General features: G+C 53.0%; 1 protein-coding gene across 1 annotated transcript in view; it reads left to right on the top strand.

Moving 5' to 3' along the window:
- Positions 1-12,053, top strand: part of LOC128570999 (voltage-dependent N-type calcium channel subunit alpha-1B-like) — an 81,057-nt gene that overhangs the window by 66,886 nt on the left and 2,118 nt on the right. The window contains 5 exon segments of the mRNA XM_053570703.1: positions 3,257-3,383; positions 5,950-6,079; positions 6,371-6,430; positions 7,530-7,636; positions 10,172-10,268. Coding sequence (XP_053426678.1) covers positions 3,257-3,383; positions 5,950-6,079; positions 6,371-6,430; positions 7,530-7,636; positions 10,172-10,268 — 521 coding nt within the window.

The raw sequence follows: 12,053 nt of genomic DNA, 5'->3' as shown, positions 1-12,053 counted from the left end.
GTAGAGTTGGGCCCAATAACTCAAGAGTTGTTTAACTCTTTAACCAGAAACTAAAAAACTGGAATGGTCCTGATAAAAAATAATAGCAAAGTTTAATTTCTTTTTTTTTTTTTTTGCAGAGACAGAGTCTCGCTGTCCCTCCCTCAGGTAGAGTGCCGTGGCATCACACGGCTCACAGCAACCTCTAACTCTTGAGAGGCGATTCTCTTGCCTCAGCCTCCCGAGCAGCTGGGACTACAGGCGCCCGCCACAACGCCCGGCTATTTTTTGGTTGCAGTTTGGCCGGGGCTGGGTTTGAACCTGCCACCCTCAGCATATGGGGCTGGCGCCCTACTCACTGAGCTATAGGCGCCACCCACAAAGTTTAATTTCTATTAGCATTTATGGTCAGTGTCAAAATTTCTGCAGCCTTAAACGCGGAGACTCAACCCTGTTTTCCTGTGAGATGAGGATCCTGGTGGGCATTTGCTTTCAAGGAACAGCCTGGCTCAGTGCCCGTAGCTTAGTGGTTAGGGTGCCAGCCACATACACCAAGGCTGGTGGGTTCTAGCCTGGCCCAGGGTCTGCTAAACAATGACAACTGCAACCAAAAAGTAGCCAGGTGTTGTAGTGGGTGCCTGTAGTCCCAGCTACTTGGGAGGCTGAGGCAAGAGAGTCACTTGGGCCCAAGAGTTTGAGGTTGCTGTGAGCTGTGACATTACAGTACTCCACAGAGAGTGACAAAATAAGACTCTGTCAATAAAGAAAAGAAGGTTCAGCCTTGGCCTGAACTCACATAGCTGTGATGTGAAGGGAATTCTTGAGTCCCAATTGGGTCTTTTCTCCTGTTGTGCGTTGCTGTTACTATGAAAGAAGTGTGGCTTTAAATAATAAGTATTCCTTACTTTAAAGGTGATATGTAGATATCCAAGCCCTTTGTGCTGCTTCTAGAACTCATGATGGTAATGCTGAATGTTTGCTGTCTAGTCTTCCATTGCCATGTGTCTGGGTACCCAGTGCCCATCTGCAGCTGTCTCTGTCTTACTGGTGCAGGAGCTGGGTCCACCATCATCCTCCCAGAGCCTCCCCTTACAAGCATAAATAATATAAATGGGTACAGGATTCTGGCCACAGCTGTAGGCAGACTCAGCCTGAAATAAATCCCTGATTGAATTAAAGTGATAAATCCTTCATCCTATCTGCCTAATAGACAAAAGGGTACTTTCACTGGTGGAAGACATTATCTGGTATCATTTATATACCACGTGCAGCATGCAATAAAAAATTATGAGACATGCAAATGAGCAGGACAAAAGAAGTGTAATAAAACAAAAAGTATGGTCTAACAGCCCTTCTGAGGTCACAGCTAATGTTTTGGTGTTATTTCTCTCCTTGCATGGGTGTTATTTTCTACAGGTGGGGCTCATGTAGGGTGTACAAGTATGTGGCCTGCCTTTTTTTTTTCTTTTAACTTGCCATGTAAGAGGAAATAACTCTTACATCTCTGAAATCATTTTAAATTTAATTAATCAATTTATTTATAGAAATGGGGTTCTCATTATGTTTCCCAGGCTAGACTTAAACTTGAGGTCTCAAGTGACCTTCCTCCCACATTGCTGGGACAACAGGTGTGAGTTTTGTTTTTGTTTTTTTGTTTTTTTTTCGTAGAGACAGAGTCTCACTGTACCACCCTCGGGTACAGTGCCATGATGTCACACGGCTCACAGCAATCTGTAACTCTTGGGCTTACGTGATTCTCTTTGCCTCAGCCTCCCAAACAGCTGGGACTACAGGCGCCCGCCACAACACCTGGCTATTTTTGTTGTTGTTGTTGCAGTTTGGCTGGGGCTGGGTTTGAACCTGCCACCCTCGGCATATGGGGCCGGCGCCCTACTTACTGAGCCACAGGTGCTGCCCAGGTGTAAGCTTTTTTAATATTAATAGTATGGTGCTTCATATAAACATTTCATATTTTACTTAGTCAAACTATGGTTATATGTTTCATAACTTTTGTTACTGTAAAAGAACTTATAACAAAGTAAATACAGATTGCTGTGTGTATGCTTGATTGCCTTAGTGGATAATGTCTTAGATATTAATAGAGTATTTTAAGCTTTAATTAAGTATTGTCAGATTTCTTTCTCAGAGGTCTGTGTATTTAATAATTTATGTTTTCAGCAGAGAAATTTGATGATACCCATTTCATAAGTGGTCACTATAAAACTGCCTATGCCTGTGGGTAGGGGAGCTGGCTGCCCGGTGCCATGTCAGCTGTTCTCACATGCCACACAAGGCTCTTTTTTCTGGCCCAGCTATTCTCTGCAGGACTTCAGAGTGGTCAGTGGCCAAGGAGGGCTTGGAGCTTGTTCTCTACAGCAGGCTGTAGGGATAAGCACCTTCATTTTTGTTCTTAATATCCTCTTTGCTTTTATGTTTCTTTAAAGAAGTAAAAAGGAGATACAGCAGGTGGGGGGGGCTCCAAGTCACTGTACTATCTTCTTTGGTGTCCCTGAGGTCTCAGGAACTCTGTCACCCACAAGAGTTGAACTATATGTTAGGATAATTAAAGTTGCAGAGTTGTGAGCAAAATGCATGAATAGCAGGCTTTATCTAACATATCAGGTTATGGCCATCTCAGTCCTGGGCAGTTTGGTTTGTGGGAACAAAACTGGGCAGGGCTGGAGTACTCATTCAGCAAGCAGAGGGTGGGCCTGGGGGAGGTCGGGTGCTGAGTGGGGGCCAAGTGAGGACCCATAAGGACCCAAGGAAGAGCAAGCTGTGAGCAGAGACTGGTCAGCAACTCCTTCCTGGGTCAGTGGGTCCTTCTGACCTCCCTATCATTGTGGGCCCTTATCTAGAATCCTGAGGGAGAAAATGCCAGGTCAGTTCAGACTGGACAATGATGGTCAGGGAGCTCCTGTGGGCTTCTGAATCAGGGCCAGCCCTGCCTGTCCAATTTCACTGCTCCAAGGGTCCTGTAGAGGCCGTGGGGAGGCCTGGCTGGCTTTGCTCCTTTTGGAGCATGCACAGCCTAGTGGGCAGCACTGGGCTTGAATCTGTTCCCACCCCAGCCCTGCCAAATCAAGATGCAAGGAGGGGCTGGCCTATCAGAGTCTCTGCACACACAGCTCAGAGACTTGGTTCTGGCTGTGGCCTGCCGTCATCCCCTCAGCCGTGTCTGCGAAGCCTGCCTAGCCAGGCCTTCCTGGTGGAGAGATCATGTGATGTGGGCTGTGTGCACACCACACCCTTACCTGGTGGCTCTGTACTCTCACAGGTGGTAACGTGGACCCGGAGAGCCAAGTGGAGGGGAAGAAGGAGGTGGAAGCTGATGACGTGACGAGGAGTGGCCCCCGACCCATTGTGCCATATAGCTCCATGTTCTGCTTAAGCCCCACCAACCTGTGAGTCCCTCGTTGCCCTGGCATGTGGCTGTCTCTCTTTTCCATTCATCATGACCTGCAGAGACACAGGAACCAGCATGGCCTGTAGGTGCCCTGAGGGCGCAATTGCACCCTATGCTATGTGAGCTTCTTTGGTCACTGCCATAGTCCCTCGAGACACATGCCCATGACTTTTCATGTAGACGAGGACACAGACGGTTCTGTGCTACGTGCACTGATATAGCAGTCTTGGTGATGCAGGGTTTGAACCCAGCAGCTGTAGAGCTGCTGCTCAGCCCTGCATGTTCAGCCCTACATGCTCACTCTCCTCTGCACACATGGGCCCATCTCCCTGTGTGCATGCAGGTTTCATGCATCCCCTTCCATTGCACCTGTCACCCGCATGTGTATGCATGCATGCAGTATCTGTTTACTTGTTCACCTGTGTGCCCTCCCATGTCTGTCTGGCATGCATTTGCCATCCACTCATCAGTCTGGTGCTCTCATCGGTCCAACTAAAGTCCACGTGGTAGACAGCACTCTAGGCACTGGAGGTGCTCAGGACCGAGGCACTGTCCTTGCTGAGCCTATGTGCCTGTGGGAGTGACAGACACCAGGCACAACAAATAAGTAAAAGACGTAATAAGACGTCCAACAGTGCATAGTGCAGGAGGAAGCACAAAATGGGGTGGAGATGCTGTCCAGGTACTAAGTTAGATGGAAGGTTGGGAGTGGAAGGGAGGGTGTGCAGGGAGAGCAGGGGATGTAGACAGGCAGTCCAAGGGCATCAAAGGCAGGTTGGCCTATACCCCGTTTGTTGCTGGTCTGCCCGGCCACTCCTGTCCCAGCAGCCAGTGGTGTCTGCACATGGCTCTCCAGCACCCAATCTCCCTGCCTCCTCCCTCTCTGTTACAGCTCAGCACGTGCACAGGCATGGTCCCTGCCACAAGTGGCAGGGAACATCCAGTAAGTTCAGCATGAAAATATCTCAATGGAGAGATGCTGGCATTGGGGAGCAGGTGGATTGTCAGTAAAGCTCTCCTAGCAGAAGAGGCACCTGTGCCAAAACCCGAAGGGCAGAAGCTGTGGGGCAGAGGAAGGATGTAGGAGATAGTGGGCTAGGACAGAGGGTGGACATGGGAGGCAGCAGGCTGCAGGCAGTATGGGCAGCGCCAAGATGAGAAGAGCTTGACTGCTGGCATCCTTTGGGGATGGACAGCACCGAGAGGTGGACATGCTCGGCCTGCACCTCAGCAGGGTGCTTCAATGGGGAGAATGGACAGAGATGCCGGGTGGTTGAAGTGTTAGGAAGAAACGGTGGTGGTTTGACTGGAGTAGTCAGAATGGAGAGGTTTGGAAGTCAGTGCTTGGAAGAAATTTTGGAGGCATAATGTGCAGAATTTGATGATACTTGTACTATGTGGGAGAGGAGGGGTTGTTAAGGACAGCACCAATCTCTGCTGGATGCTGGGCAGAAGGTAGTGTGCTCACCAAGACTAGCAGTGCTGCCGAGGGTCTGGATGAGAAAACCTAAGACAACTGGAGACATCTTGTAGCCAAGTGGCCCGGAGTCTAAGTGGTAGAAACCCAGACACAGGCTGCTGAATTAGAAGGAAAAGTGTCTCTTTTAAGGAGGGAGAAATGCCATGGAGTGAAGAACTAGCAGGCTGTTGGTAGACCTGGGGGGCAGATCCATGGGTGTGAGGGTAGAAGCCAGGTGAGGATAAGGAGATGTGCATGGGCTCCCTCCAGAGAAGAGAGAGAAGGGGGTCTTTGGGTGGAAGGTCTTGGGATGTCAATGTTAGAGGAGAGACTGGAAGGGCTAGAGGGGCAGAGAGTGTGCCTGGGATGCAGGAGGTAGAGGTGGTGCTCCTAGAGCATGTTCCTTGTGTTGGCACGAGAGACAGTCCACTCCACCTAGCCCATCTATTGCTGCCCCTTCTGTCCGCTACTCAGAGATTGGCTTTCCAACCCCCTGAGCACTTGTCCGCACCAGTCTCCTATTTCTGTCCACACTGTTTGCTGCTGTTTGCCTGCCAGAATGGGACTTCCTGAGGTGGAGGACTTGCCTGCCCTGTTGCTTACTATGTCCCCCAGAGTTCAGCACAGGCTGGCAGAGCAGATGCTCAGTAATGTTGCATGAGTGAGTGCAGGTGAGCAAGTGGGCTTGTGTTCCTGGCGGCCCTGGGAAGGTTCCTAGGCTGGGAGAGGCCTGCCGTCTGCTAGAATGCTAGTGCTGACATTCTAGACAGCAGCCAGGTGGACACAAGTGGTTATGCTGTACGGAAGTGTGGCCCGTGAGCTGTAGCCTGTGAGCTGTGGGCTGTGCAGCCTTCCCACTCCTTGTCCTGGGCTGCCCTCATGAGTACCTCAGCCACCATTGTCACCGGGCTGCTGTGCCAGAAGTGGAGAGGGCTCTGGTGCCTGTAGCTGAGCCAAGTGTGCCCATGCTTTATCCCCACACTTTATCCCCAGCCTCCATGCTCACAGCCTCCATGCTCACAGGAGAAGTGGAGAAGGCTCTGGTGCCTGTAGCTGAGCCAAGTGTGCCCAGCTTGCTCACAGCCTCCATGCTGTATCCCCACAGGCTGCGGTGCCTCTGCCACTACATAGTGACCATGCACTACTTCGAGATGGTCATCCTCATGGTCATTGCCCTGAGTAGCATTGCTCTGGCTGCAGAGGACCCTGTGCGGACAGACTCTCCCAGGAACAATATGAGTGGCAGAGGGGCTGGCTTTTCCCCTAACATCCTCCCTCTCTGCTATGTCCCCTCCTCAGTGGTGCAGGGCCCAATGTCTGAAGGCAGGAGTAGCAGGGGTTGGGGCTACAGCCAGGGTACTAGCCCAAAGGGATGGATGCATGTCTGAGCCCTGCCTCCTAATGCCCAAGTCCACAGCTCCCAGATTGGCTGTCTGCCCAGTGACTCAGAGGAGCTCGGAGCCCCTGCAGCAGCCCTGGCTCAGGCCCCAGCTTGGTGTTTGGAATAACCTTCCTTTTGGTTTCAGGCTCTGAAGTACATGGACTACATCTTCACAGGTGTCTTCACCTTTGAGATGGTGATAAAGGTGAGCTGTGTGGCCATCCCAGCTACCTGTGTGGCCATCCCAGCTACCTGTGGCCATCCCAGCCCCATATGAGATGGGGCTAAGGCTGGGGGTTAAGCCACATTCCTGGTAGCCTCTGGCGAGGGTGCACAGTGGGCGGGTAAGCAGTGAGTATATGCATACATGTGTGAGGACATGAGAGCACCTGCTGCATGCATATGGGGTGTGTTTTGAGAACAAGAGGCTTCGTCATTCATTGAGGACCCCTTGTGCAGGATCCCCTCCCCAGCAGTGCCTGGGTCCCTGCTGCACTCCACTCCTGGAACAGGACACTTTGGGTTCAGCTCCTTCCCTAGGGCTGCTGTGTGACAGGAGGCCAAGAAGCCTGGAGAGAGCTGGGGGGCCGTGGGAAGTAGGCAGTGAAGACACAAATTTAAAAGGGGTCTGGCATTTGCCTGGTAACAGGCTCAGGGTCTTCCACCTCACTGCAGCCTTCATTTTCTGTCTCTACGTGTGGATATGAGTGTTCCCTTATCAGTGTCTGACAGGCATGTGCTCAGCGTGGTTGGATGTGCACACGTGTGTGTACACCTGTGACTTCAGCATGTGTGCCCAGTGCATACTCTCAGGGTGGCACTCGGCACATCATCATGTTTTATAAATGAGGAAACTGAGGCTACAGAGGTCCTGGCACCTGTCCCAAGTCCCCACACAGGGAGTGGCAGAGCCAGGCCACAAATGAAAGTCCTATAACCTGGACCAGCTGCTCTTCCTGCTGCATTGAGCCGGCCCTCTGAAGGTGTGGCAGAGCATGGCCCTGCAGAGCACATGGTGGCAGACCCTCCCAGTCTCATTCAGGCTTCAGGGTGGCAGGGAGCCCAGGCAGGGTGCCAGGCTGTCATGAACTGTGACACTGGGGTCAGTGACCTTGAGTCCCTTAGAGGGTATGACCTGGACTGTGACCTCTGCCCTGGGAGGGCATGTGAGCGTGTTCCGAGGCTGCAATGAGGTCACAGACATGCAAACCTTTGCTGAGAGGGAGTGACCCTGTGACACCAGGACCTGGCTCTACCTCTTTTCTGGAACATTATATTCACTAATGTGTGTTTCTCACCTGAAGATGATTGACTTGGGACTGCTCCTTCACCCTGGAGTCTACTTCCGGGACCTGTGGAACATTTTGGACTTCATTGTGGTCAGTGGGGCCCTGGTGGCGTTTGCCTTCTCGTAAGTAACCATATTGGCTCTGGTCTGGATGCGTGCAGCCCCCAGAACCATGGTGCAATCGTGTTAGGGTGGCCAAGGAGGAGACTTTGAATGTAGGGGCATGGGGTGATGTCTGTGGGCCATATGGAACTGGTCCAGCTTCCTGGAGCTGGGCTTTATGGGGCCAGGGGACCTGAGGGGACCCGAGGCCTGTCTGTCCCTGACGTCCCACAGGTACCTGGTGGTTCTAGGACTGGGTGCAGCCCCACAGGGCCCATACGAGCAGCTTTACCTGAGGTGAGCATCTGGGCCAGTGCTGTTCCCAGCCAGAGTTGGAGGTCATCTTACCCTCTTGGGGTATTGGGCTGTTCCTTCTGCCTCCCTTGTGGGAATACTCACCCTGCTGGAGTGGGGCCTAGAGAGAACTCTGTCAGGCCTTGCGAGGAGAGTGTCAGGGCCTGGGGGGACCTGGTGGGTGCAGAGGGCAGCTGTGAAGTGAGAGCCAGAGACAAGGAAGGCCCCTGACAGTCGATAGGCAACACTGGGGGCTTTGCCTTCTCTGAGCCTACTGGGAAGGCTGCACCTGCACAAAGGCCCCTCCTATCCTGCCAGTGTCACTGACTCTGCTCTTTTTGCCTCCTTGTTGCTGGACTCGGTAGGAGCGCCATGGGGTAATGCTTCTCTCTCTCTCCCCCATGCGTCTGGTATCACAGCTCCAATGGCCTCTCTCCATACCATTTCATCACCAGCCTCGCGTCCTGCTCACCCACATTCCCCATCTGGGCTGCATGCTGCTAGGAGCCATGTACCCAAGCCCAGTGTTTCTGTCATGCCTTGGGTTGGGGCCTAGGGCTGGACATGGTCAGCCCTTGCTGCGGCATTTCCTGGAGATCAAGGTGTCCTGGTCACGTGCTAGAGGCTGAGAATATCAGCTGGAAGGCAGTGAGGTGGCAACTTCCAGCTGTGGCCATAGGCCCCAGGATGTTGGACCTCTTAAGCTGCTTCCTCTGAGGCTCCTTTCTTGAAGTGCAGCTTCCTCCCCACTCCTTCCTGACCACATCAGTGCCCAGCCATACCCAGCTTCCCCTCTGGGTGTCTTAATGAACCCTCCTTCCATGGTAAAGGGAACAAGAACTTTGCCAGGGTGTTGGGAGGGTCCTGCAATGAGGACAGTGAAGCCAGGGATGCTGGACAGTCCCAGCAGGAGGAGAGAGGTGAGACCCAGCCAGGTGGCTTCAGAGGAAGAGAATGGGAGGCAGCCCTGAGCTGGCTATTCTGCATGGATGCCAGAGGGCTGCTCCTCCCAGACAGGCAGTGTGGCCTTCCTCCTGCTCTGCCCCACCCCAGGCCAGCGTCTGTCTTCCCTTCTCTGTCTGGCAGAGGAGGGTGGTTTGAGAGCAGGTTCAGGGGCTTCTGCAGTGATGGAAATAGCCAATTTAGAGGGGCTGGGCTTTGCCCACCTGAAAACTCAGCATTGCAGGGGAGTTTAATTGGACTCTGGGGTGCAGGCTGCTGCTGGGGCAGCAGAGGACTAGGTATCCAGACTCTCCAGCCCCATGAAGGCCTGAGCCACTCTGCCCACCCCACCCAGTGGGCCCAGGAAGACCCCTAAGGATAGTACCACACACCCCCATGCAGGCCATTGCCCACTGAGCAAAGAAGCCAGAGCCCCAGGTATGAATGAAGCCCACTCCATCTGTTCACTCCTGCCCCCATGGACTAAGGGCTTTATGCTTCTGATAATAGGCTCTCCATGAAGCCTGGCCTGGCCTCGCCTCAGGTGGAGTTGGTAGGAGGTCAGTAGGTCGGCCCCCAGTGCCTGCTAGGCCCAGTTCCTGGGGGCCTGGCAAGCAGAAGCAGCACCTAGGTCTGCCCTGGCTTTTCCTGCGAGAGTCCCTGATGTGGGCACATGAACCCTGGACTTCGGAGCTTGTTTCTAATGCCTGAGTTTTCTTTTCCCTGACTTTCTCCCTGCTCCCCTCTGTGTGAGTTTCCCTGTCCACTGCTCTGTCTGTGGCTCCCTCCCTCCTTCCTCACTCTTGGTTTATGTATGTAACGTCTCTTTCTTACTTTCCTTCCCCACTTCTCTCTTCTTTTCTGTCAGCTTTTTGTCATCTGCAATAGTGTTAGGGTGGCCAAGGAGAACTGTAGGAAGAGGCCAGACACGGCCCCCTTACCTCCCTCTGCCAGGACTGAGAAAGCAGGGGAAAAGCCCTTCCAGAATGTTGCGGTACTAAAGGGCTACAGTACTGATACAGGCCCCCTGTCCTCTGCTCCTGGAAGCTGGCTCTGGGTGGCTGTCAGAGTGTGGTTGAGGGAACTCTGGGCTCTCCCTGTGCCCCAGGTGCTGCTGTCCTGGTGCTGGTTCCAGCCTGGCCCCTGTCCTCAGATGAGGCCCCAGCCAGGCAACCATGGGAAGAGCCAAGTGGCCTGTGGTACCTGCAGGGCAAGGCCTCCCTGCTTCTGGATACAGAGGGGTGTGAGCCAGACCCTGGGGGGCTGCATGGGTGCCACTCACAACTCCACCTGTCTGCATCTGTGGTTTCTCCCTTCTAGAGGATCCAAAGGGAAAGACATCAACACCATCAAGTCCCTAAGAGTTCTGCGCGTCTTACGGCCCCTCAAGACCATCAAACGGCTCCCCAAGCTCAAGGTTAGAGCCTGGACCTGGGGCTTGAAGGGTGTGCTGTGCGTGTATGCACACGTGTGTGCATATATGAGCATGCATTTACGTATGTCTACTCAAATCATACACCTGCATGAAGGAGATGGGCTCACTTAGCTGCAAAACCTTACCCAAGTAGACCTTGTTCCCAACATTCCCCTTCGTTAGCCCAGCAGGACCAAGGGTTTTCTTCAGTAGCCACAGTGCAGGGACGAAGGGGATGTCTAGAGAGGTGGAGGATCATGGAGGGGAGATGCTGCTAGGACAGAGGCTCCAGGAAGGTTAGGATTTAGGAGATGGGCATGGCTGAGGTTGTGGACAGAGGATGAGTGTAGCCCAAACATTTGGAACTGTGCTAAAATCTAATCTTGATGGAGTGTGTGCTGGGCACTGTGCTAAGTGCTCATTTAATCCTCCAAATTTTTTGTGCTAGTTCCTGTTATTAATAGCTTAGAAAAGCAAGCCATGGAGCATTAAGCAATGTAGGAGCAGAGAAAAGTTTGCTTAGAACGCCTGGGCCCCTTGGCGCCGTGGGCTGTAGAGGACGCACGGTACCTCGGCGTGGCCGGCGACTGCTCCTGGGCGTTGTGGCTGTGACAGAACGCACAGCTCCTCAGCGCCGCCCTTTCCGAGGGGACCAGGCCCAGCGACCACCTCAGCGCGATGCCCTCAGGACACCGGGGTTCTGCGATTCCAACCGTGAGTGCGACCTTCCTGTCCCAGTCCTGCCTGCCCAGGGGCAGCTGGTGTTCAGAGAACCGGGAGGGGGAGGTTCTGGGTTGAAAATGGGGAGTGCGCTGTGTCCAACGTCCTCACACACCGGGCGCAGAGGCCACTGGGGTTCGGGCTGGCTCGGGCTCGGCTTGGCGTGATGGGTGATGGGGATGGTGGCTGCAGGATGAAGAGCGTTCTGTCCCCTGGAATGAGGGCTGGGTTCGTTCCTGACTTTGCCTCATGGTTGATGTCTGGGGGGCCTGCGGCATGAAGAGAGTTCAGGCCCCTCAGATCAGGGCTCCATTTTGGATGATAATTTGGTTCAGGTGAACCTGTGGGATAGGGGGTTTGGGTCCCTAGGTGTAGCTAAAGTTAGGGTCCTGTTTGGGTGGTAATTATGGTCAGAGAGGCCTGCAAGATAAAGTTTAGGGGCATAGGGTGAGGGTTAGGGTTAGAGATCCAGGAGGGGGTCTCCGTATGGAAAATGGAAACGGAGACCACACTGTCCACCACACCGAGGTCCTCCACACATGTGTTGCAGTGGCTGCTGGTGTGACATCCACTTAGTGGCTTTTCCACACTGAAGTGACATCAGACTGTTGGTTCCCCAGCTGTGCTGACCTGGATTTGGGTCGGGCTTGGCCTTTGCAACCAAGTTTGATGTCATCTCTGCTTTACTGACAGGGTGTTGACAAGATTGTTGTAAAAGTTGTTACTTACTGGTGCTGGTGACAGATGCCGGTAGTCCCAGCTACTGGGGTGGAGGCTATGGCAGGAGGATCGCTTGAGCCCGAGTTTGAGGTTGCTGTGAGCCATGACACCAGAGCACTCTACCCAGAGTGACAAAATAAGACTGTCTCAAAAAAAAAAAAACAGTCTTTCACTTCCAATTATTTTATACTTCTAGGGAACTCAAAATAGCAGCACAACGTGTTCTTTATCCTGCCTTTCATTTGCTATGTCAGATTGGCCACTGCATAAAGTACTATCAGGTGTTTGACCCAAAGCAGAGACATTGTCCTAGGTGGCGGCCGTTGACTCCCAAATCGGGAAATATCC

This window comes from Nycticebus coucang, chromosome 18 (genome assembly GCF_027406575.1).
Source record: "Nycticebus coucang isolate mNycCou1 chromosome 18, mNycCou1.pri, whole genome shotgun sequence".
Classification (NCBI taxonomy): Eukaryota; Metazoa; Chordata; class Mammalia; order Primates; family Lorisidae; genus Nycticebus; species Nycticebus coucang.
Note: the sequence above shows the minus strand (reverse complement) of the source record. Positions and strands in the feature narration are given on the sequence as shown.